This window comes from Anomaloglossus baeobatrachus, chromosome 2, assembly GCF_048569485.1.
Source record: "Anomaloglossus baeobatrachus isolate aAnoBae1 chromosome 2, aAnoBae1.hap1, whole genome shotgun sequence".
Taxonomy (NCBI): Eukaryota; Metazoa; Chordata; class Amphibia; order Anura; family Aromobatidae; genus Anomaloglossus; species Anomaloglossus baeobatrachus.
The window spans coordinates 97,540,025-97,566,019 of record NC_134354.1 but is presented as its reverse complement, the minus strand read 5'-3'; the positions used below and the strand labels follow the sequence as shown (position 1 = coordinate 97,566,019).

The window sequence follows — 25,995 nt, the reverse complement described above, 5'->3', positions numbered from 1 at the left end:
ACTTGTGAACAGCACTCATACTTGGTCAACATGGGAAAGACAAAGGAGCATTCCAAGGCCATCAGAGACAAGATCGTGGAGGGTCACAAGGCTGGCAAGGGGTACAAAACCCTTTCCAAGGAGTTGGGCCTACCTGTCTCCACTGTTGGGAGCATCATCTGGAAGTGGAAGGCTTATGGAACTACTGTTAGCCTTCCACGGCCTGGACAGCCTTTGAAAGTTTCCACCCGTGCCGAGGCCAGGCTTGTCCGAAGAGTCAAGGCTAACCCAAAGACAACAAGGAAGGAGCTCCGGGAAGATCTCATGGCAGTGGGGACATTGGTTTCAGTCAATACCATAAGTAACGTACTCCACCGCAATGGTCTCCGTTCCAGACGAGAGTACCCGTAAGGTACTTTTACTTTCAAAGCGTCATGTCAAGGCTCGTCTACAGTTTGCTCATGATCACTTGGAGGACTCTGAGACAGACTGGTTCAAGGTTCTCTGGTCTGATGAGACCAAGATCGAGATCTTTGGTGCCAACCACACACGTGACGTTTGGAGACTGGATGGCACTGCATACGACCCCAAGAATACCATCCGTACAGTCAAGCATGGTGGTGGCAGCATCATGCTGTGGGGCTGTTTCTCAGCCAAGGGGCCTGGACATCTGGTCCGCATCCATGGGAAGATGGATAGCACGGCCTACCTGGAGATTGTGGCCAAGAACCTCCGCTCCTCCATCAAGGATCTTAAGATGGGTCATCATTTCATCTTCCAACAAGACAACGACCCAAAGCACACAGCCAAGAAAACCAAGGCCTGGTTCAAGAGGGAAAAAATCAAGGTGTTGCAGTGGCCTAGTCAGTCTCCTGACCTTAACCCAATTGAAAACTTGTGGAAGGAGCTCAAGATTAAAGTCCACATGAGACACCCAAAGAACCTAGATAACTTGGAGAAGATCTGCATGGAGGAGTGGGCCAAGATAACTCCAGAGACCTGTGCCGGCCTGATCAGGTCTTATAAAAGACGATTATTAGCTGTAATTGCAAACAAGGGTTATTCCACAAAATATTAAACCTAGTGGTTGAATAATAATTGACCCACACTTTTATGTTGAAAATTTATTAAAATTTAACTGAGCAACATAACTTGTTGGTTTGTAAGATTTATGCATCTGTTAATAAATCCTGCTCTTGTTTGAAGTTTGCAGGCTCTAAAGGCCCCGTCACACTAAGCAACATCGCTAGCAACATCGCTGCTAACGAACAACTTTTGTGACGTTGCTAGCGATGTTGCTGTGTGTGACATCCAGCAACAACCTGGCCCCTGCTGTGAGGTCGTTGGTTGTTGCTGAATGTCCTGGGCCATTTTTTAGTTGTTGCTGTCCCGCTGTGAAGCACAGATCGCTGTGTGTGACAGCAAGACAGCAACAACTAAATGTGCAGGCAGCAGGAGCCGGCTTCTGCGGAGGCTGGTAACCAATGTAAACATCGGGTAACCAAGAAGCCCTGTCCTTGGTTACCCGATATTTACCTTTGTTACCAGCCTCCGCCGCTCTCACTGTCAGTGCCGGCTCCTGCTCTGTGCACATGTAGCTGCAGCACACATCGGGTTAATTAACCCGATGTGTGCTGTAACTAGGAGAGCAAGGAGCCAGCGCTAAGCAGTGTGCACTGCTCCCTGCTCTGTGCACGTGTAGCTCCGTGCAGTGGTAACCAAGGTAAATATCGGGTTGGTTACCCGATATTTACCTTAGTTACCAAGCGCAGCATCTTCCACGCGGCGCTGGGAGCTTGTCACTGGTTGCTGGTGAGCTCACCAGCAACTCGTGTAGCCACGCTCCAGCGATCCCTGCCAGGTCAGGTTGCTGGTGGGATCGCTGGAGCGTCGCTTAGTGTGACATCTCACCAGCAACCTCCTAGCAACTTACCAGCGATCCCTATCGTTGTTGGGATTGCTGGTAAGTTGCTTAGTGTGACTGGACCTTAACTTATTTGCATCTTATCAAACCTGCTAAATCTGCAGGGGGTTGTATACTACTTGTAGGCACTGTACATATCCTTTTTGGTAATGTGCTGAAACGCCCCTATTTCTGGGGGTACAATAAAAACCCTGCCTTTGTGGAGGACAGACAAACTGATGGCTCCTATGCACGCTCCTATCTCTGATCTAGCAGACTAAGAGACCCCTTGTGTCCCACCCCAAATTAGCTCTTCCAAGAAAGGGGTTTCCATGACCCAATAAATATGCCCTTCTTAGGCTACATGCGCACGCTGCGTTTTTTGTCACGTTTTTGCAGCGTTTTTGGTGCAGTTTTGTTGTCAGAACTTTCTGACATTTGACTTCCCAGCAAAGTCTATGGGAAGTCAGATTTGCTATGCGCATATTGCAGTTTATTTGTCAGCGTTTTTTTTTGTCAAATGTTTCTGACAAAAAAAATGCAGCATGTTCATTGTTTCTTTCGTTTTTGTGTACATTTGTCACCCATTGAAATCAATGAAGGCATCAAAAACGCAAGGAAAAATGCATGCTATCAAATTGGTGCATTTTGCATGCGTTTTACCTGCGGTTTTGTCAACAAAAATGCAGATCACCAACTTAGTTCCAGAATGACAAAATCAATGCCGGAGTGATTTTGACATGCTGGTGTCCGTGTGTCGGTGCCTGTGTCAGTGCCCATGTCGGTGTCTCTGTCTCTCTTGTGCTCTCTCTCTCTTTCTTCCCAAGCAGTACATACTCACCGATCACTGGCTGTCACATTGCTCCCCTGCCTCACATCTTCTTCCCGACCCGCTCATACGTATTGACTCCTTCCCCTGTCTGTGACTGGTTGCAGTCAGACGAGCCCCCATGCTGAGTGACAGCTGTCTGACTGCAACCAATCACATCCGCCGGTGGGAGTGTCTAAATCGTACCGCACTGAAGAGAGTCGCTCTATCAGCGGTGGAGGACTCGAGCTGTGAGAGCAGACACCTGAGTGATGGCACCGCTGATCGTGCTGCTGACTTCAGTCACTCGGGTGGTTTGCTGTGACAGCTGGAGGACTCCAGTTGTGGAGCCTGTCGCTCAGTGGTGGAGTCCTCCAGCTGTCATAGCAAACCACCCGAGTGACTGAAGTTAGCAGCGCGGTCATCGGTGCCATCACTCAGGTGTTTGCTGTCACACCTCGAATCCTCCACCCGTGAGCGCACATCAGGCCGCGACTGAAGTGAGCCACAGCTGGAGGACTCACATGAGTGACAGCACCACCGATAGCGCGGCTCACTTCAGTAGCAGCCTGAACCACAGTCATGATGTCATTGCTGTGACACCCGCCGTACTGCGGGACCCGTAGCTGTGATGTCAGGGGTTCACCCCAGTTCATTCTGGTCGCCGCGGCTCTGTCCACACTCACAGCTGGCAGCCATGACCTCTGGCTGTGACGGGACAGGGATGTAGCAGAGCTGGAAGCGTCGTGGGACCTCGTGTGGATTACTTCGGACCTGGCAAAGTGTTTTGAAAGTTAATAAAGTGGTGAAAGAGGGTGGCTTTTTGTTTTATTTCAAATAAAGGATTGACCGTTTGTGGTTATTTACTTTCACTTACAGATTAGTAATGTGGGGTGTCTCATAGACACAAAACATCACTAACCTAGGGCTTAGTGGCAGATATGGGCTGCTGCCATTAACTCCTTATTACCCCGATTGCCACCGCACGAGGGCAACGGGAAGAGCCGGGTCCAGCGCCAGAATTGGCGGATCTTATGGATGCGCCACTTCTGGGGAGGCTGTGGGCTGCTAATGTTAGGCTGGAAAGGGCCAAATAACGATGGCCCTTCCAACCCTAATAATATCAGCCCCCAGTTGTCTGCTGCACCTTGGCTGGTATTAGAAAAATGAGGGGATCCCACGTCATTTTTTTTTTTTTTTAAATAAATCAAATAATTAAAAAAAAAAGTGTGGGATTCCCTATATTTTTCATAACCAGCCAAGGTACAGCAGATAGCTGAGGGTTGCATCCTGCAGCTGCTGCTGTTCCTGTGCTGGATATAAAAAATGGGGGGGACCCCATGTTATTTTTTTACCCCCAAAAAATAAAAAAAAGCTAACCAAGCTGGTTATCCCTCTATCAAGCTATTCTATTATTTATTCCTATGTATTATTTCTGTTCTTTCTTATTATCTAATATATATGTTATTATCTATCTATCCATCTATCGATTCTATCTATCATCTATTCTAGCTATTTATCCATTATCCTTTCCGATCATATTTTTGTTTCTCCTTTAAAAAAAACACTGACAAAAACGCACCAAAAACGCACCTACATTACAAGCGTTTTTGGGACATTTCCAGGCTCTCTCTGACAAGGTGCAGTTTTGGATGCAGTTTGTGTGCAGTTTTGGTTGCAGTTTGTGTGCAGAAAAAACTGCAGCATGCGCATGTAGCCTAATCCATTAGCAGGACTAAGCTTCTGCGGTCACCTTTGGTAGGGCAGTTGAAACTTACACAACACTAATGGCCAGGATCAGAGAAAGCTGAAGCTCCCATCACTCTGTGCTCTTGGTAGACGTGCACTTTACTAACCTGGCAATGATTCAAAACATATCTAAGAAGACTGTTGCATTTCTGAAGAACAGGGGGAAGGTGATTCAGTGGCCAATTGTTTTCTGATCTGAACTCAATCGGACATTTATGGGGAATTCTGAAGAAAAAAGTTGTCATCATCCAGCATCCAGCTTCCAGGTGCTAAAAGAGGTCGTTCTTGAAGAATGGAGAATAGATGTTGCAATATGTCACCAATTTGTTTTTTTTATGCCTAAAGCGGACTTTACACGCTACAATTTATCTAACGATGTGTTGGCGGGGTCACGTTGTAAGTGACGCACATCCGGCATCGTAAGTTACATTGTAGCGTGGGTTACCTCCGTGCGATTGAACGTTAAAACGTTGATTGCACGCATATCGTTCAATTACTAAAAATTGAACATCGGGTTGTTCAATGTTCCCGAGGCAGCACACATTGTAGTGTGTGACACCCCGGGAACGATGAACACAGCTTACCTGCGTCCCGCGGCTCCCGCCTGCAATGCGGAAGGAAGAAGGTGGGTGGGATGTTTACGTCACGCTCATCTCCGCCCCTCTGCTTTTATTGGCCGGCTGCCGCGTGACGTCGCTGTGACGCCGAACGTCCCTCCTACTCCAGGAAGTGGATGTTCGCCGCCCACATCGAGGTCGTATGGACGGCTAAGTACGTATGATGGCAAATAATCGTTTGTGCGACACGGTCAACACATTGAATGTGACGCACATACGGTGGGGGCGGGTCACATCGCATACGATATCGTATGCAAATTTGTAAGGTGTAAAGCAGCCTTAAAGGCTACGATTAGTCCTTAAATATCACGAAGGTCATGCAAAATACTAGATGTGGTGTTTTTTATGTGGGGGGTATTCATTTGTGCATCAACTAGTTTGCATACAACTGAAAATGTTGTAATAAAGTTATACAAGCACAAGACAGCTATGTCAATAACAATGATTTGCACCCATAAAGCTAAAACTGCGCCCTCAAGGGGTTATTGAGACGAGACTTCTGGATTCAACTTTGTGTTACTGACAGAAGGAGCGGTAATATTTCTAAGCACGGCACATTTATAGAGGTCGGTGGATGCCATCAGAACGCTTAGTACAGAAATGACATTGGGTTTGAAAACTTTTCTTACTTTGCGAGGTCTCTTGGTAACGGCGTTTTATTTCTCGTAGAAGCTCTTCTGCTGCAGACGGCAATGTAAGGTCCATGTCATCGGAACATGAGTCCCCGGGAACATCACCGCTCGCAGAAAACGCCGCAGGCTGCAATCCTGGACATAAAGGGACACGACTACAATAAAAAAAGGAGACATTTCATAGAATATGAGCTGGAGTAAGATGTGGGACAACTAATAAGTGGTGTGCGGCAGCATAAAGGGAAAAAAAAGATCTCCAGTATTTAGAAGTGAAACGTGGTCAAAAAACACATGGACATCTGTACAGCCTCACAGACTACTACTATACTACTAGTGCATGTATATAACAGACATGTGACTATGTTTGGATGAATAAGCCAGATGTGACTATATTGGGGACGCTGCCTCTCACACTCGCCTATATCAGTCAGCTGGCAATGAGCCGCTTCACACATCCACATCCACTTCTGCTGCCAAAACTTGTCATCTTGATAGGCTGGCGAGACCCCTGCCCTGGGTGGCACATTATTATACGCGCCACCCAGCTTTCCCAAGCACCCTTGTATTCTGGCACACACAGGGTAACACAGCCAAGCTAAACTTTCCCTTTCAAGGTCAGGGGTTTTCCCTGAAGACAGATAGTTTATACATTGAATATTGTAGAGATGGCATGAAAACCTCTGCAGTTCCAATGTAAGGTGTGAATGGGAGCCAGATCCTTTCTCCTCTTTGCTAATGAGAATGTGCACGGGACAAGAATACCTTCCAGGCATTGCCCCTTCAGAGCTATCGCCAATCTATCTACAGACAAGAAGCGGCCAGGAGTCCGGGGACATCAGATTTATCTGATAACCAGCTATCAGTCATTAATATTCTCTTTCACATACGACCTTGGAAAAAGCCACAGCGAAACGCACGTCAGGGTGTTCCTCTGGTAAGGTTTTTTAGCACCTGACTGGGTTTTACATATACCTTGGCTGTTTCATTTCTTTGAAAATGTTTTTTATCAGGATGTACTTGTTATTGGATTATTAATAATCACTGTATCATTATTTGTTGTCATTTAGTGACATTATTTATTTACAACTGTGATTATTTATTATTAGCATTATTTTTGTACATCCCGATATTTATCTTTTGCCATTGCAGCCTTAATATTACCAGCTATTTAGCCAGGTATGCTGAACCTTTTTGTCATTGTCTACTGCTGTGCTTCTGGTTTTAGGATTTTTATGATTGTTATGGGATTTTCCAATAAAGATGATATTTGTTTATTAATTCCATTGTGGTTTTTCTATCGGTTTATACATTAAGAGCAGCAAAAAATATGCTTATTTAATTTTAGATTGAATGTGCAAAAAGATTAAATAAAAAAAAAAAAAAAGACAAAGTAAAAAAATACTTATCCCATTTGTTTTACAAGTTAAGAAATATCTTACAGATTGGAAAAATATGTATCGATCTGTAAGACAATTTGCTTTTCCTTGGGTTTGACAATCGTTTTTTTATAAAAGTGTTATATTGGGTCTTATCTAGACCCCTCGCCCCTCCCCAGCTGAGGTAAGAGGAGGACAGCCATTCATAAGCAAAGAGAGACCCAGTCTGAGGCCTAATTCTATTACGTCATATTTTATACAGGATCCTCTTAGTGGAAGAATAAGATGGCCATACCTCCAAGCTGATTAAAGGTGATAAAGTTTAGCAGAACCTCAGTCCATTGGCCACGTTGGTAATCCAGGGCCACAAACCAGGTCTACTTGCCGCATTCCTGCGACCCTCTTACCTGCCGCGCTCCTGCGACCCTCCTACCTGCAGCGCTCCTGCGACCCTCCTACCTGCCGCGCTCCTGCGACCCTCCTACCTGCCGTGCTCCTGCGACCCTCTTACCAGCCGCGCTCCTGCGACCCTCCTACCTGCCGCGCTCCTGCGACCCTCCTACCTGCCGCGCTCCTGCGACCCTCCTACCTGCCGCGCTCCTGCGACCCTCCTACCTGCCGCGCTCCTGCGACCCTCCTACCTGCCGCGCTCCTGCGACCCTCCTTCCTGCCGCGCTCCTGCGACCCTCTTACCTGCCGTGTTCCTGCGACCCTCTTACTTGCGCGCTCCTGCGACCCTCTTACCTGCCGTGCTCCTGGGATCCTCTTACCTGCCGTGCTCCTGCGACCCTCTTACCTGCCGTGCTCCTGCGACACTCCTACCTGCCGCGTTCCTGCGACCCTCTTACCTGCCGCGCTCCTGCGACCCTCCTACCTGCCGCGCTCCTGCGACCCTCCTACCTGCCGCGCTCCTGCGACCCTCCTACCTGCCGCGCTCCTGCGACCCTCCTACCTGCCGCGCTCCTGCGACCCTCTTACCTGCCGCGCTCCTGCGACCCTCCTACCTGCCGTGTTCCTGCGACCCTCTTACTTGCGCGCTCCTGCGACCCTCTTACCTGCCGTGCTCCTGGGATCCTCTTACCTGCCGTGCTCCTGCGACCCTCTTACCTGCCGTGCTCCTGCGACACTCCTACCTGCCGCGTTCCTGCGACCCTCTTACCTGCCGCGCTCATGCGACACTCTTACCGGCCGCGCTCCTGCGACACTCTTACCGGCCGCGCTCCTGCGACACTCTTACCGGCCGCGCTCCTGCGACACTCTTACCGGCCGCGCTCCTGCGACACTCTTACCGGCCGCGCTCCTGCGACACTCTTACCGGCCGCGCTCCTGCGACACTCTTACCGGCCGCGCTCCTGCGACACTCTTACCGGCCGCGCTCCTGCGACACTCTTACCGGCCGCGCTCCTGCGACACTCTTACCGGCCGCGCTCCTGCCACCCTCCGACCTGCCACGTTCCTGCCACCCTCCGACCTGCCGCGTTCCTGCCACCCTCTTACCTGCGACACTCTTACCTGCCGCGCTCATGCGACACTCTTACCTGCCGCGCTCCTGCGACACTCTTACCGGCCGCGCTCCTGCGACACTCTTACCGGCCGCGCTCCTGCGACACTCTTACCGGCCGCGCTCCTGCCACCCTCCGACCTGCTGCGTTCCTGTCACCCTCCGACCTGCCGCGTTCCTGCCACCCTCTGACCTGCCGCGTTCCTGTCACCCTCTGACCTGCTGAGGTCCTGAGACCCTCCTACCTGCCGCGGTCCTGAGACCCTCCTACCTGCTGCGATCCTGAGACCCTCCTATCTGTCGCATTCCTGCGACCCTCCAAACTGCTGTCTCTTCTTATTAGTAGGCCTGAAGCAATGTCATTGTTTATTGTAAGCCTAAAGCCCCCAGCATCTCCTGGCTCCTAACATGCTGGGAGTTTTGGTCCCAGGACAGGCTGCAGAGCCTTGTCACACTCATTTCCTCTCCCCTTACCCTCTATGACATGCACACTGGCACTCCCTTAGTCTGCTGAGCCCCATGGGAGTTGGAGTTTCTCCATTTAGGATATACCACCGTATACCTGCACTCAGGGCACGTGCATTTCTTGCATGGAAAGCCAAATCATGTGACCTGCAGAACCGCAAAGGATCTCGGGACTTGGAGTTCTTTAGTATGTAACATTTACTGACCTGTGAGAATTCGGTTCGGATGACAGCGGGGCGACAGTTAGCACATCCGTCCACCAGGTGGCAGCAGACAAGCGATAGAATGGAGTGCTCCTGAACCGCCTACATTTACGCCACTGCACGATGTGACCTGTAGGGGGCGAGAGAGTCCACCCAAGATCTGCTCTTCCAGCACTTCCCTGACTGTGTCAGGGCGCTTGTAAAACTCGTCATGGATATTATGTCATTGGCTGACTGCTGTCACGTGACGGGTACAGACGTCACATGACACTCGGGACGATGTTTATGAGGGCGGCGTGGCGTGCGTGTGCGGCCGGTGTGCACAGGCAGTGTGTCCGGGGGGCAGCATGGCGGACTGCCTGCAGAGGGGCTCCCAGGACCGGGGTCCTTACTGTGTCACGTGTGCTGTACTCAGGGCGGCGGGATGGGTCGTACAAGAGCAGCTCACGTCCTCCCATCATCCTCCTGAGCGCAGCAGGTGAGGACGCATGTATAACACACGGCGGCTGCATGTCCTCCAGAGCAGCATGCACCAACATCAGACATAAGTGCCTGCAGTTCTGCAATTTGCCTCCTATTCAGCCCTTATTGCATGCTGACAGGTTGCCACAAGCACCTCCTTTGCATGGAGCTGTGCACAGAGATGGAGTGTGCTCTGCATAGGCAACAAGAGATGGAGTGTGCTCTGCATAGGCAACAAGAGATGGAGTGTGCGCTGCATAGGCAGCAACAGAGATGGAATGTGCTCTGCATAGGCAACAACAGAGATGGAGTGTGCTCTACATAGGCAGCAAAAGTGATGGCGTTTGCTCTGCATAGGCAGCAAAAGAGATGTGCTCTGCATAGGCAGCAACAGATGGAATGTGCTTTGCATAGGCAACAACAGAGCTAACAAAGCTCTAAGTATGTGAATTAATATATCCCCTTACATATCAAAATAAAATAAATAAGGCCTTGGCCACACACTAAGGCCCTGATTCATCAAGACCAGAGTTTTTCATGCCGGTCTTTATTGGACATGCTGGAGTCTGATGCTCCTGATTCACTAAAAGGTCCTCGCCTCGTCGAGAATGTGCCTGAAGTTGGTGACTGGCGAAAGATTGGTAGGTAAGGAATGTCTCCGCTCCTTATGATACTGCGCGAGGGTCACTGCTCCTCCATGTTGCGTCCCTTTTTTTAGATACTGGGCAGAAATGGCGTGATACCGACAAAAGTCACAATTATTTTTTTTTTCCAGCCTCGCATTGCGCCAAAATTTTATGACTTTTCAGTATAATATATTTATTCATTTATATAGCGCAAGTAATTCCACAGCGCTTTACATACAATGGCAACACTGTCCCCATTGGGGCTCACAATCTAAGTTGCATTTAACAGTGGGGTAAAAGCTTGCCTGACTTGGGGCCTAGGAGCACTATATCTGCCCAAAAGGACACAAAACAGAAGGATCAGGCCACACAAGTAAATGTAGTTTTTACATCAGCAATTACAGAATATATAAATAATTGAGGAGTGACACAAGACTAAAGAGAAACACAAGGTGGAAGGTGAAGAGCATCCAAATACTATACAGAAAAAGCCCCTAATGTAGAGCCAAAAAACACCCCAACACCAGCAATAAGCAAGATAATGAATAATACACAGCAACATAAGTGCACGTGAGAAATAATTGCCAAATGGTAATTGTATCAATAAAATAAAAGCAAAAAGAGGGATAAATGAGAAAAAGTTAAAAAATAAGTAAAAAGGTAATAAGGGGCAATAACATGTAAATTCATTTGATAAAGAAGCGGCCGGTATAAGATGGTAGGTTATATAAGGTAGAAGCACAAAGGACAATAGAAAAAATGAATGGAACATAAAATAATGAAAAACAATAAGTAAGTTTTCTATGCCTTCTGAGTAGTGAGCACTACGATGTTCGAGTGATCGATACTCGTAACAAGCAGTTGGACGCTCTGACGGGATCGATACGTGTACTGCGTATAATGGAAGTCAATGGGGAACTCGAGCATTTTTCCAGAAGATCTTCCATTATGTTCGAATGCTTGAGTCGCGCCCTTCAAACTGCTCGTTATGAGTTCTGATCACCCGAGAATGGTAGTAATTGCTCATCACTACTTGTGACATGGTATTGCTGGTAAAGAAGGAGGAAGATTAAGGCTATGTGCCCACGCAGATTTCGCGCGGATTTTGCCGCGGATTTCCCGAAAATCTGCAGCAGCAGCACTTCTAAGCCATTTCAATGGCATTTTGGAAATGCTGTGTCCATGCTGCGGATTTTTCCGCTGCGGATTTGCCGCGGATTTTGATCCGGAAAAATCTGCAGCATGTCAATTGTTTGGTGCAGATTTTGTCCGGATTTTTGGTTTTGAATGGGGGAAAAAAAAAAATGAAATCCGCATCAAAATCCGTGGTAAATCCGCGGCAAATCCGCGGGTGCGGATTTTCCGCGAAAGTCGCGGATTTTCAGGCAGAAAAATCCGCAGGGACATTCTAGCGTGGACACATAGCCTAAAGGTGGGGATGGAGTTTCACCAACACTGGGCTTCATCAGGAGGTGTCAATATGATGATGTGAGTTATTTCATTTGAGTTGCAAGTTAAAATTAACTTGCCAAGTACGTGACCTGGATGTCACCCACAATCAGTGATACTTCTGCTGATCTGTGACCAATGTGGGTACAGCCAACTCGTCCTAATAAACTGTATCTGAAGCACACTCACACACACACTTTCTCAGGTTCCCCTCGCTGTTCCCCCTTTTTTTTTCAACCAAAGGCCCTTCCCTGTAGCTTCTCTTCCTGTTGCTCAAAGGAAGAGGGCTATCCATGGAAGAGGGCTATCCATGGAAGAGGGCTATCCATGGAAGAGGGCTATCCATGGAAGAGGGCAATCCATTGGAAGAGGGCAATCCATGGAAGAGGGCTATCCATGAAAGAGGACTATCCATTGGAAGAGGGCAATCCATTGGAAGAGGGCAATCCATTGGAAGAGGGCAATCCATTGGAAGAGGGCTATGCACGGAAGAGGGCTTTCCACGGAAGAGGGCTATCCACAGAAGAGGGCTATCCACAGAAGAGGGCTATCCACAGAAGAGGGCTATCCACAGAAGAGGGCTATCCACAGAAGGGGGCTATCCATAGAAGGGGGCTAGCCATGGAAGAGGGCAATCCACTGGAAAAGGGCTATCCACGGGAGAGGGCTATCCACGGGAGAGGGCTATGCACGGGAGAGGGCAATCCACAGGAGAGGGCAATCCACAGGAGAGGGCAATTCACTGGAGAGGGCAATCCACAGAAGAGGGCAATCCATTGGAAGAGGGCTATGCACGGAAGAGGGCTTTCCACGGAAGAGGGCTATCCACAGAAGAGGGCTATCCACAGAAGAGGGCTATCCACAGAAGAGGGCTATCCACAGAAGAGGGCTATCCACAGAAGAGGGCTATCCACAGAAGAGGGCTATCCACAGAAGAGGGCTATCCACAGAAGGGGGCTATCCATAGAAGGGGGCTAGCCATGGAAGAGGGCAATCCACTGGAAAAGGGCTATCCACGGGAGAGGGCTATCCACGGGAGAGGGCTATGCACGGGAGAGGGCAATCCACAGGAGAGGGCAATCCACAGGAGAGGGCAATCCACAGGAGAGGGAAATCCACAGAAGAGGGCAATCCATTGAAAGAGGGCTATCTATCCACGGAAGAGGGTTATACACAGGAGAGGGCAATCCACGGAATAGGGTTATCCAATGTAGAGGGCTATCCATGGTAGAGGGATATCGATGGAACAAAGCTATGTAAGAGGGTTATCCATGGAAGAAGGCCATCCAGGGAAGAATTCTATCCATGCATCCCAACCTTAGGCAAATATTCATTACTCTATGGGTCATCACATTTTTTTACCCTCCCTCTATAATGATTGTGTGTTGATGCCTCTTTTTCATGTTCCACTTAACGCTACTTTTGGCAGAACGTTTTGCATTGCAGTAAATTTACCATTTGCATTGATTTTCAGCGTTTTCTCTCTTCTCTAAACTTGAGGAGGACAAGGATGAAGGACTTACACTAGCAGAAGAAAATATAATTTATCATTTGAAGAAAGCTAAGGTAAGATGCTAGCAAAAAATATTGTCTATATCCTTAGGGTCCAATTCATCAGAAAAATAGCGTAAAACACTTTGAAAAGTCACAAACATTTTTGCATAATGCTAAATTGCTGAAATGTTTAGTGAATTTTGGCATTTTCACACCAACAGTGGGAAGCAAACTGGGTGGGACAGGTAAGCAGCTGGGATGGGGCGTGGCTACACCCACCCACCAAATGTATTAATAGTATTCTTAACTCGGAAATGTATTTTATGTATTTTCAGCCCATGAATAGAGTAACATGTTTGGCAATGCGAACTGAGGCTGGGGCCTCTTAATGAATTTGGCGCTCCGAATTCCTGCGCGGCCCTAATTTCGGAACGAAACGCCAGTCTTAGTGATTCAGATTCTTACTCTTTTAAATGTATTTTGAGTCTTTAGCATTAGAAGCCAGAATCCTTGCTTTCTAACATTGATGGCCCATCCTGTGGATTTTCCCTCTTTCACAGTAGCATGGTGAATTCCATGCAAAATCTGCGACAAACTCTGCATCTTGGATGCGTATTTTGTGGTAGTTTGTCCATGTGTTTCTCTAGATCATCACATGATGGTATAGCTGCATGTTTGCTGTGACGCTAGACACGACTCATGGACTTGCCGTGACACTGGGTAGTATGTACTCACAGCAAAAAAGGGCAACCAGTCCAGTTAGCACATCTAATGCACAAACAGGATGCAGACAAGCCTCTCAACATGATGGACACTTCACAGGTGCAAGGTAAATTGCACACCAGTGGCGCGCATAGGGCACTGTTCACACTTGTATGCGCATGGTGTCCAGCCAGCAACCTATTACCACGCCCTTACTATTAGATTAGGCGGGTTACCCGGACTCTACTCACTGCAGCACGTAAGGGACAGAAATTCCACTATGCACGGCCGTATTAAGAGGCCCAGCTGCACCCCGCATAGTCAAAGTGCAAAAAATACATATAAAATATACAGTTAGGTCCAGAAATATTTGGACAGTGACACAATTTTGGCGAGTTGGGCTCTGCATGCCACCACATTGGATTTGAAATGAAATCTCTACAACAGAATTCAAGTGCAGATTGTAACGTTTAATTTGAAGGTTTGAAAAAAAATATCTGATAGAAATTGTAGGAATTGTCACATTTCTTTACAAACACTCCACATTTTAGGAGGTCAAAAGTAATTGGACAAATAAACCAAACCCAAACAAAATATTTTTATTTTCAATATTTTGTTGCGAATCCTTTGGAGGCAATCACTGCCTTAAGTCTGGAACCCATGGACATCACCAAACGCTGGGTTTCCTCCTTCTTAATGCTTTGCCAGGCCTTTACAGCCGCAGCCTTCAGGTCTTGCTTGTTTGTGGGTCTTTCCGTCTTAAGTCTGGATTTGAGCAAGTGAAATGCATGCTCAATTGGGTTAAGATCTGGTGATTGACTTGGCCATTGCAGAATGTTCCACTTTTTTGCACTCATGAACTCCTGGGTAGCTTTGGCTGTATGCTTGGGGTCATTGTCCATCTGTACTATGAAGCGCCGTCCGATCAACTTTGCGGCATTTGGCTGAATCTGGGCTGAAAGTATATCCCGGTACACTTCAGAATTCATCCGGCTACTCTTGTCTGCTGTTATGTCATCAATAAACACAAGTGACCCAGTGCCATTGAAAGCCATGCATGCCCATGCCATCACGTTGGCTCCACCATGTTTTACAGAGGATGTGGTGTGCCTTGGATCATGTGCCGTTCCCTTTCTTCTCCAAACTTTTTTCTTCCCATCATTCTGGTACAGGTTGATCTTTGTCTCATCTGTCCATAGAATACTTTTCCAGAACTGAGCTGGCTTCATGAGGTGTTTTTCAGCAAATTTAACTCTGGCCTGTCTATTTTTGGAATTGATGAATGGTTTGCATCTAGATGTGAACCCTTTGTATTTACTTTCATGGAGTCTTCTCTTTACTGTTGACTTAGAGACAGATACACCTACTTCACTGAGAGTGTTCTGGACTTCAGTTGATGTTGTGAACGGGTTCTTCTTCACCAAAGAAAGTATGCGGCGATCATCCACCACTGTTGTCATCTGTGGACGCCCAGGCCTTTTTGAGTTCCCAAGCTCACCAGTCAATTCCTTTTTTCTCAGAGTGTACCCGACTGTTGATTTTGCTACTCCAAGCATGTCTGCTATCTCTCTGATGGATTTTTTTCTTTTTTTTCAGCCTCAGGATGTTCTGCTTCACCTCAATTGAGAGTTCCTTAGACCGCATGTTGTCTGGTCACAGCAACAGCTTCCAAATGCAAAACCACACACCTGTAATCAACCCCAGACCTTTTAACTACTTCATTGATTACAGGTTAACGAGGAAGACGCCTTCAGAGTTAATTGCAGCCCTTAGAGTCCCTTGTCCAATTACTTTTGGTCCCTTGAAAAAGAGGAGGCTATGCATTACAGAGCTATGATTCCTAAACCCTTTCTCCGATTTGGATGTGAAAACTCTCATATTGCAGCTGGGAGTGTGCACTTTCAGCCCATATTATATATATAATTGTATTTCTGAACATGTTTTTGTAAACAGCTAAAATAACAAAACTTGTGTCACTGTCCAAATATTTCTGGACCTAACTGTATGTGAGGTATTAGTTTATAAATTGGCCAATGTACGTAAGCCCACAATCCTCATCACGGATCCTCACGCTTGCGGGCCACTGGTGTGCAATTTACCTTGCACCTGTGAAGTGTCCATCATGTTGAGAGGCTTGTCTGCATCCTGTTTGTGCATTAGATGTGTTGGCCTGGGCTAACTGGACTGGTTGCCCCTTTTTTGCTGTGAGTACATTTTATAATACATTTTTGGGGGAGTTTTTAGCTCCTCTTTTTGTTGCTATTTGTGACACTGGGTAGTCAAGAGGTCTGGGGTCAGATACCAGGAAGGCTGGGAATAAAGGCTGAAACAAAGGCGTAAGAATTCCAGGAAGGTAGCGGTTAAAGACAAAGGGGCTAGACAAATGGATCATCAGAAGCAAGGGCCAAGGTTGGGTAAACAATAGAGCAGACTTAGCACAGGAACAGGTAGCAGGCACATAGGCACTACTGAGGTAACGCTATGACTGACAGTAATTGAAGGCAGGGAGGCATGTAAATAGCCAAGTGATCACTCCAAAGCGGAGACACATGGAGGAAACCTCGCACGCCCCAGCCTCCGATTATATTGCTGAACTGTCCATCACCATACAAACAGCTCAGCACGCCCCTGCCGAGATTGGACGGTTGAACTGTCCATCATCATACTGATAGTTCAGCATGCTCCGGCGGAGACTGGACAGCTAAACTGTCCATCATTGTACTGATAACTCAGCATGCCTCTGCCCGAGATTGCACGGCTGAAATGTCAATCAACATACCACTCAGCATGCCCCTGCTGAGATTGACAGTTCAGCCGTCCAATTATCGGACATGGGCATGCTGAGCTGTCAGTACGATGATGGACAGTTCAGCCATCCAATCATCATACCACTCAGCACGCCCCTGCTGAGATTGGACGGCTGAACTGTCCATCATCATACCACTCAGCACGCCCCTGCTGAGATTGGACGGCTGAACTGTCCATCATCATACCACTCAGCACGCCCCTGCTGAGATTGGACGGCTGAACTGTCCATCATCATACCACTCAGCACGCCCCTGCTGAGATTGGACGGCTGAACTGTCCATCATCGTACTGACAGCTCAGTATGCCCATGTCCGATAATTGGACAACTGAACTGACACTTGTTACATCCAGACATATTGCTAGGCGGAATCATGACACTTGAGTAGGTAAAATTTGCACTTGGTAACCATAGCTGACGAGTGGGTTAAATCATTCTCACATACACAGATCGGAGGTGAAATCAGCAGTTAATCCGCAGCAATAATCTGCCGTGTGTGAACCTTCTCTTATAGTTCCCTGCACAAGACCTTAAAGGGAATGTGTCATCAGAAAACAAATATAGGTTTTTGTGTTACATGTGGTTTTCAATTTTTTGTTTGCAATTTATTTATTTTATTTTTTTTATTTCACATCACGACTTGTGTTAAAAATAAAAAAAATACATTATCAGTCTTGCTTTCAGCAAAAGTTTACAGCAGGCTCCTTTTCATGAAAAGGCAGGTTTACAATGACAGGTAATACCTCATTGTAATCATGGCAGATAGTACAGGATCCAGTAGGTGATATCACAGCTCACCCTGCTCCCCCTCCCTGCACAATGACGTTTGCACATGCTCATTAGATGCCTTAATATATAATATAGGAATTGAGTCTGCGTACTGCTACTAAATTAGTTGTGGATTTAAACAATAGGTCATTTTCTGGTTACATATTCTCTTTAAGAATGACGTCTGTTCACATGTTATTGTTATTAGCTGGGGTCTCAGTGGTTATACCTTCATTTAGCATTCTAAGGCTGCTTTCACACATCCGGTTTTTGCACTGCGGCTCAATCCGGCTCAAAAACCTATGCAACCGATGCGGCGAAAAACACGGATCCGTTGCATGAGTTTTTCCATGCGGCCCATCCATTTTTTTGACGGATGCGGCTTGATACTGAGCATGCGCAGTGCAAAAAAACGCATCCGGCAGCCGGATGCGGTTTTTGCCGCAGGATGCCGCATCTGGCGTCCATAGGCTTGCATTGTAAATTGCGCTGCGGCGCAATGCGGTTTTTTCACCGCACAAAAAAATGTGACAGGCAATGTTCCATCCGGCCGCCGCATGGGCTAAATATGCTGCATCCGGCAAACAACGGACGCAACGCAAGGCCATGCAGCACAATTGGGCGCTAATGCAAGTCTATGCGGAAAAAAACGCAACCGGCGGCAAAAAAAAATGGTTGCAGTTTTTCTGCAAAGCGCCGAATTGTTCCGCACTGCAAAAACCGGATGTGTGAAAGCAGCCTTAATGGTAATATCCCTTTGCACCATTATTAGTGTTAAGGATTGCCTAAATTACTGTTTAAAGGTGCGTCATAGTCCAGAATATTCTTGTTGATGCGCGACTATCAGAACTGTACTGATACTAAATTAGTGAAATAAAAAAAAGCAGAGGATGCACTTGATTGCCTGCAGTGTCAGTGTATTCTGTACATGGAGGTATGTGTTTTGGGTGTCACGTAATATGGTTGAATAATTTATTATTTATTTTACCTTAGCTCAGTATTATGAAAGGTGAAATGGAAGAAGCAGAGGAGATTTTACACAAGACTCTTCATCTGGCGCACGAGTGTGAGAGCAAACGGGCAATCATTTACACATATGATCTGGTATGTTACTGCTTTTTTTTCCCACTTATCTGCTTAAATAATATTTTGGTCTTTTAGTCTGTAGAGAATATGTCAACTGTTGTCTGCTGCCTGAACCATGAGCAGCATGAAAGCCACACTCATTACAGAAAGCTAAGGTGTACTCAGAAATACTCTTTGTTACAGAGAATGTAAAGTCTGAAAAATGAGAAGAGAATTAAAGGGAACCTGTCAGGTCCAATATGCACCCAGCACCACGAGCAGTTCTGGATGCATATTGCTAATATACACTAGCATAGATAAACAGATCTTTAGAAAAAGTATTTCTAAAGATCGTTTATTATATGCGAATGAGCGCGGGGATTAGTTTCCTTAGCTAGTCGGTCCCCTTAGCATGTTAGTCCGCCCTTGTGGATATGATAGTAGGCTAATGAATGTGCAGCGTCAGAGGCATGGTCGCGCTCACCTCTCTGCTGCCATCGCATCCAACACTTTATTTTGGCTCTGTGCGCATGATCCGGAGTTTTGGTAATGCACACTATGGATCTGGGTGTACGCTTTCCGGTTTCAAACTGGTGTAGTGCGCATAACCGGAAGTCCATGATTATGCGCACTGGGCTAAAATCCAGCATCGGGCGTAGTGGCAGCAGAAGGGGAGCGCGACCATGCCTCTGACGATGCACATTCATTAGCATGTTAGCACCCCCACAGGGGCCTGCTTACATGCTAAAGGGGCCGACTAGCGGAAGGAACTAACGCCCTTGCGACTAGTCCCTGGCCTCATTAGCATATCATAAAGGATCTTAAAGCGGGCTTTACACGCTACGACATCGCTCAAGTGATCTCGTTGGGGTCATGGAATTTGTGACGCACATCCGGTCGCTTTAGCGATGCCGTTGCGTGTGACACCTGTGAGCGATTTTGCATCGTCACAAAAACGTGTAAAATCGCTCATCGGTGACATGAGGGTCCATTCTCAAATATCGTTACTGCAGCAGTAACGAGGTTGTTCCTTGTTCCTGCGGCAGCACACATCGCTCCGTGTGACACAGCAGGAACGAGGAAGCTCTCCTTACCTGCCTCCCGGCCACAATGCGGAAGGAAGGAGGTGGGCGGGATGTTACGTCTCGCTCATCTCTGCCCCTCCGCTGCTATTGGGCGGCAGTTCAGTGACGCTGCTGTGACGTCGCTGTGACGCTGAACGAACCGCCCCCTTAGAAAGGAGGCGGTTTGCCGGTCACAGCGATGTCGCAGGGAAGGTAAGTCCGTGTGACGGGTCCGGGCGATGTTGTGCGACACGGGCAGAGATTTGCCCGTGTCACACAACCGATCGGGGCAGGTACGCACGCTAGCGATATCGGTACCGATATCGCAGTGTGTAAAGCGGCCTTAAGAAATACTTTCTCTAAAGATCTCTTTATCTATGTTACTAGATTCAGGGACAGTTAGGCAGAGATTAGTAATATGCACCCAGGACCGCTCTTGGTTCTGGGTGCATACAGGACCTGACAGGTTCCCTTTAAGAGTCCAGCTGGGCAGGAGTGGGGACATCTAAACAGAACATCCCAAGGTTTTTGTCAAAAACATGTTACAGGGTAATGCCAAATTCAGCCGTCCATAAAAACACTGTCTGTGTGCAGAATATGGAGTACGGACCAGCCATGGGTCTCCCGACCTGAAGTCATCAGTCTCGTGGGCTTATATGAGGCTGTTGATTTGTCTCTACACCATATTCTGCATACGGATGGTGTTTCACGGACATCAGAATTCAGCCTAACACATAGATATCTGTAAGGAGGAAGCCTGTCTGGATTAAATGGTTGCCAAGTTCCTTTTAACATTGTGCTATGTTTCCTACCAAATTAATGTAGGACCCCACTGTTTGCCTTAGGTGAATTTAGAGTTGTATTTCTAGCAATTTCATGATATTTTATCATTAACAGAATTATATTACTGCTAAAACTTCCAATCCACGCCTCTAAGAATTTCTAATAGTTCCCTGATATGTAACTCGTGCACCCGTGGTTTCTTGTGCACTGGCTATTTTCAAGGATTGTGCAACAATATCTACAAGTAATTGGAGCTTAATCAGAGGCTGTACAAACCTAGCACAGGCTTGGCGTGGCCAAACATTAAGTTCACTTTACAGGGAATCTTAGCAGGATTTTGCTATGTAATCTGAGAACTACATGAGGTAGGGGTTAAAACACAGAATTCAATGATGTCAAGCTGTGTACTGTTGTTTACTTAAACTGAAGGTTTTATCACCCCAGTGATTATAATTGCTGTGACTAGTTGGGACATGGGCACTCATCTGACTTGGCGCCGTCCTCTGATAAGCAGCTCACTGTCTATAGACAATGTATATAGAACACCTAGTGCTTGCAAGGTTAGTGTTCTTAGCTCTGCTGCATTGCTTAATCTACAAACTCTGTCAGAACAGCTGCACCCATGAAAACTAAGTGATACATCATTGGATTTAGGGTCTCTTTGCCTACATCATGCTGCTCTCAGATGAGGTAGCAAAATCCTACTAATAGATTCTTTTTAAATTTGTGTGTGCCCACCAGCAACAACAAGGCGTGTTTTCTTTAAAGGGCAACTGTCAGCATGTTTTTGCTAACTCATCTGAGAGCAGCATGCTGTAGGTAGAGAGGCTCTGAATCCAACGATGTATCACTTACTGGGCGCTGCGGTTCTGGCACAATCAGAATTTCTTTATCGTTCCTTTGGGAGACCCAGACCATGGGTGTTTAGCTTCTGCCTCCGGAGGACACACAAAGTACTACACTTAAAAGTGTAGCTCCTCCCTCTGAGCTTATACACCCCCTGGTGAGCCAGTCCCAGCCAGTTTATCGCTTTGTGTTCAGGAGGCATACATCCACACATGCATGCTCATATGATTTTTTGCTTTTTGGAAAGAGATTGAAGAAATGCGGGTCCACGTCTGGACTCCCGGCATGTCCCTTCTCACCCCACTGTGTCGGCGGTGTTGTAAGGTTGATTTCCAAGGCTGGAGCCTTACATGCCGTGCTCCTTCACCATCCCTCCTGGGCTCTGGCTTGAAGTGGGAGCCAGCACGGTCTCCATGCCTGGCAGGAGACCGGTCTCCATCCACAGCCCCTTGAGGATTCTGTTGGACCGGAGCACTCATCCCCAGGGACCTGGCCCTGCGTCTCAGCAGCTAAGTACCAGAGACGTTTATGTGTTGGGGGGTCCCTGTTCTTTATTGTATGGGGAGAGTATGCTGAATGTGTTTGTTTTGACATTTTCGGCGGGTTCTCTAGCTTTCGCCCGAGAACCGCACCGATGGTGCCTGCGCGTCGGCCTCGCCGCTTAAATTTAGGCCCCGGCTTTGCCGGAGGCCTAGTTTCTGTTAACTTCCCTCGCATGACACTCATGCAAGAGGGACAGGCACGGCTCCTCCCGGCGGCCGTTCTGCACAGGGGAGGGACACTCCCCACTGCTGGGGCGTGTCTCCTCTCCTGCAGGTCTATGGCCCTCCAGTTACCGCTCCCCTACAGGAACGCCCCCTAGTCCCGCCCCCTCTCTTCGCTCCGGCGGCCATTTCTCAGGCAGAGTTCACTCTGCGCTGGGCCTGTCTGCACTCTTCATCTCTGCTAAGGTGCTGTGCATTGGGGGTCCGGGCTTCGGGATCTGGAGGGCACACAACACCGCTTCCAGCTGTCTGGTAAGCCACAGCCGGTCTCCGGTTGTGCACCTCTGTATATTCTCCCTGGGGTTCATTCTCTTGCAAAGCCCCCACTCCAGCAGCATGTCTCACACAAGGAGCAAGGCTCCAAAGCTTTATTCTGTATGCACTGCATGTAAGCTCCTGCTGCCTGAGCCGAGCACCTGTCCACATTGTGATGTTTGCTCTAACTTGGAGGTGCCACAGCCTGGAGTCTCACCCCCAGTGGTCTCTCAGGCTGCTTCTGCACCTGTGGCTGAACCCCCGGCCTGGGTAGAGTCCTTTTCTAGGTCCATATCCCAGTCATTTGCTGAGTCCATGGGACTTTTGTCCAGGACTTTGATGAATATGCATCAGCCCTCCTCACAGGGTGCATCTAATATTCTTGCCAGAGGATCCCTATCCTCTGACCTCCGTCCATCAGAGCTCACAGAGGATTCATCATCAGGTCCCAGACCCCGTCCTTCTAAGAGAAGGCGCAGGGTTTCCTCCCCCTCCTCATCCCGCGGCTCTGACTCAAGAGCTGACTCTCAAGATGAGGAGGATGCCCTCACGGGGGGCTCGGAGGCTATGTACCCCATCAATCTCTCCGAGGGTGACTCAGATTTTAGTGACTTGATTGCTTCTATTAATTCTGTACTGGATCTCAATCCGCCAGTCTCAGAGGAGCAACCCTCTCTGGCAGAAAAGCATCAGTTTACCTCGCCTAAGAGAGTAAAGAGTGTGTTCTTTAACCACTCCAGTTTTCAGACCGCTGTGACCAAACCCAGGGCCTGTCCTGACAAACGCTTTCCAAAGCATGGTTCTGATGACCGTTTTCCCTTTCCACCTGAGGTGGTCAAGGAGTGGTCGCACTCCCCAAAGGTAGACCCCTCGGTGTCTAGGCTCTCAGCCCAGACCGTTGTGTCGTGGCTGACGGCACCTCACTTAAGGATTCCACTGACCGTCAGATTGACCTTCTGGCCAAATTTGTGTATGAAGCTGCGGGGGCCGCGTTTTCTCCGACTTTTGCAGCAGTGTGGGCTCTCAAAGCCATCTCTGCTTCCCTAGAGGAGATGCATTCCCTCACCAAGGAATCTATGCCTGAGATGGTTACCTTAACTTCTCAGGCTTCAGCTTTTTCATCTTATGCCATGTCTGCCATGCTAGAGGCTTCTCACCGCACTGCGGTGGCTTCAGTTAATTCCCTTGTTATCCGCAGGATCTTGTGGCTTCGAGAGTCGAAAGCAGATGCTTCTTCCAAGAAGTTTCTTGCTGGGCTCCCTTTTGCTGGTTCCCGGCTGTTCGGTGAACAGCTGGATGAAATTATTAAGGAAGCAACTGGCGGGAAGAGTACTTCCATGCCACAAACCAAGACCAGGAAACCCGCCCAGGGTAGCAATCAATCGAGGTTTCGTTCCTTTCGTTCCTCCAACTGGTCGTCCTCTAAGCCCTCCGCCTCGTCCGTTAACTCAGCTAAGGATCAGAAATCCAACTGGCGCCCAAAAGTGCGTCCGCAGAAGACCGCAGGAGGTTCTGCCACTAAGGCAGCCTCCTCATGACTCTCTGCCCGCTCCAGCCATGTCCTTAGTCGGTGGCAGGCTCTCCCACTTTGGCGACGCTTGGTTAAAACAAGTCTCCGATCAGTGGGTGAGAGATATTATATCTCACGGCTACAAGATAGAATTCTCTTCCAGCCCGCCAAACAGATTTTTTTCTCTCAACTCCCCCCTGCTCCAAGGCCGCCGCCTTCTCACAGGTCGTGGCATCCCTGCAGGCAAACGGAATGATTGTACCAGTTCCCACTTGGGAACGGTTCAGAGGTTTTTACTCAAACCTCTTCCTAGTTCCCAAAAAGGACGGTACCTTCCGGCCCATCCTGGATCTCAAGCTTCTCAACAAGCATGTTCGGGTGCGGCATTTTCGCATGGAGTCTCTGCGATCAGTCATTGCCTCAATGACCCAAGGGGATTTCCTGGCGTCCATCGACATCAGAGATGCCTATCTACATGTGCCAATCGCAGTTTCACACCAGCGTTGGTTACGTTTTGCCATAGGAGAGGATCATTTCCAATTCGTGGCTCTCCCCTTCGGGTTAGCCACGGCCCCTCGGGTATTCACCAAGGTCATGGCGGCAGTGATTGCGGTCCTGCACCTCCAGGGGTTGGCAGTGCTTCCTTACCTGGACGACCTTCTGGTCAAGGCTCCATCTAGCGCAGACTGTCAGCGGAGTGTCTCGCTCACTCTCGCCACTCTATCCCAATTCGGGTGGCTTGTCAATCTTCCCAAATCCACTCTGACTCTGACCCAGAGTCTCACGTATCTAGGGATGCAGTTCGAGACTTTGCCGGCACTTGTGAAGTTGCCCTTAATCAAACAGCAGTCTCTCCAGCTAGCGGTGCGCTCTCTGCTGCGGCCCCGCCGTTATACCCTCAGGCGCCTGATGCAGGTGCTGGGTCAAATGGTGACGTCCATGGAGGCTGTTCCCTTTGCCCAGTTCCATCTGCGCCCTCTGCAGCTGGACATTCTCCGCTGTTGGGACAAGCGGCCTTCCTCCTTACAGAGGTTAGTGGCTCTGTCGCCACGGACCAGGAGCTCTCTTCAGTGGTGGCTTCGGCCCCTCTCCCTGTCCCAAGGGCGCTCCTTCTTGGCCCTGTCCTGGGTGATTCTCACCACGGATGCCAGTCTATCCGGCTGGGGAGCGGTATATCTCCACCACAGAGCACAGGGCACTTGGACTCCGTCCGAGTCAGCCCTCTCAATCAATGTGCTGGAAACCAGAGCCGTGTTTCTAGCTCTCCTAGCTTTTCACCACCTGTTGGCGGGCAGGCACATTCGAGTCCAGTCAGACAACGCAACAGCGGTTGCCTACATCAATCACCAAGGCGGGACACGCAGCCGCCTGGCAATGATGGAGGTACAACGCATCCTTCAATGGGCGGAGGACTCCAAGTCCACCATATCCGCAGTCCACATCCCAGGCGTGGAAAACTGGGAGGCAGACTATCTCAGCCGTCAATGCGTGGACGGTGGCGAGTGGTCCCTGCACCCGGCAGTGTTTCAGTCAATCTGCCGCAAATGGGGCACTCCGGACGTGGACCTAATGGCATCCCGTCACAACAACAAGGTTCCTGTTTACGTGGCTCGCTCCCACGATCCTCAGGCCTTCGCCGCGGACGCTCTGGTTCAAGATTGGTCCCAGTTTCCTCTGTCCTACGTGTTTCCCCCTCTAGCTCTCTTGCCCAGAGTCCTGCGCAAGATCAGAATGGAGGGCCGTCGAGTCATCCTCATTGCACCGGACTGGCCCAGGCGAGCTTGGTATCCGGACCTGCTCCAACTGTCCGTAGAGATGCCGTGGCATCTTCCGGACCGTCCAGACCTACTCTCGCAAGGTCCGTTTTTCCGCCCGAATTCTGTGGCCCTCAAATTGACGGCGTGGCTCTTGAGTCCTGGATTTTGACGACTTCTGGTATTCCTCCTGAGGTCATCTCCACTATGACTCGGGCCTGTAAGTCTTCCTCCGCCAAGATCTATCACAGGACTTGGAAAATTTTCCTGTCCTAGTGTCGCTCTTCCGGCCATCCTCCTTGGCCATTCTCTTTGCCGACCCTTCTGTCTTTTCTACAGTTCGGTCTGCAGCTAGTACTGTCCCTCAACTCTCTCAAGGGACAAGTCTCAGCTCTGTCAGTACTGTTCCAGCGG

General features: G+C 48.6%; 2 protein-coding genes across 6 annotated transcripts in view; one reads left to right on the top strand and one right to left on the bottom strand.

Moving 5' to 3' along the window:
* ZSWIM7 (zinc finger SWIM-type containing 7) overlaps positions 1 to 9,417 on the bottom strand; it is a 154,485-nt gene extending 145,068 nt beyond the window's left edge. Inside the window, exons 1-2 of one of the 3 annotated variants that reach the window (XM_075333167.1) lie at positions 9,237 to 9,417; positions 5,686 to 5,843 (exon numbers count right to left, since the gene is read on the bottom strand). In XM_075333167.1, coding sequence (XP_075189282.1) covers positions 5,686 to 5,761 — 76 coding nt within the window. In that variant the 5' untranslated portion in view covers positions 5,762 to 5,843; positions 9,237 to 9,417. Of the gene's footprint in view, positions 1 to 5,685; positions 5,844 to 9,039; positions 9,105 to 9,127; positions 9,168 to 9,236 lie in introns of those variants that run through there. The other 2 variants (XM_075333166.1, XM_075333165.1) reach the window with 2 other exon arrangements.
* Positions 9,418 to 9,489: 72 nt separating this feature from the next.
* TTC19 (tetratricopeptide repeat domain 19) overlaps positions 9,490 to 25,995 on the top strand; it is an 81,810-nt gene continuing 65,304 nt past the window's right edge. For all 3 annotated transcript variants that reach the window (XM_075335207.1, XM_075335206.1, XM_075335205.1), the window contains exons 1-3: positions 9,490 to 9,711; positions 13,245 to 13,336; positions 18,534 to 18,644. In XM_075335207.1, coding sequence (XP_075191322.1) covers positions 9,498 to 9,711; positions 13,245 to 13,336; positions 18,534 to 18,644 — 417 coding nt within the window. In that variant the 5' untranslated portion in view covers positions 9,490 to 9,497. The remainder of the gene's footprint in view (positions 9,712 to 13,244; positions 13,337 to 18,533; positions 18,645 to 25,995) is intronic.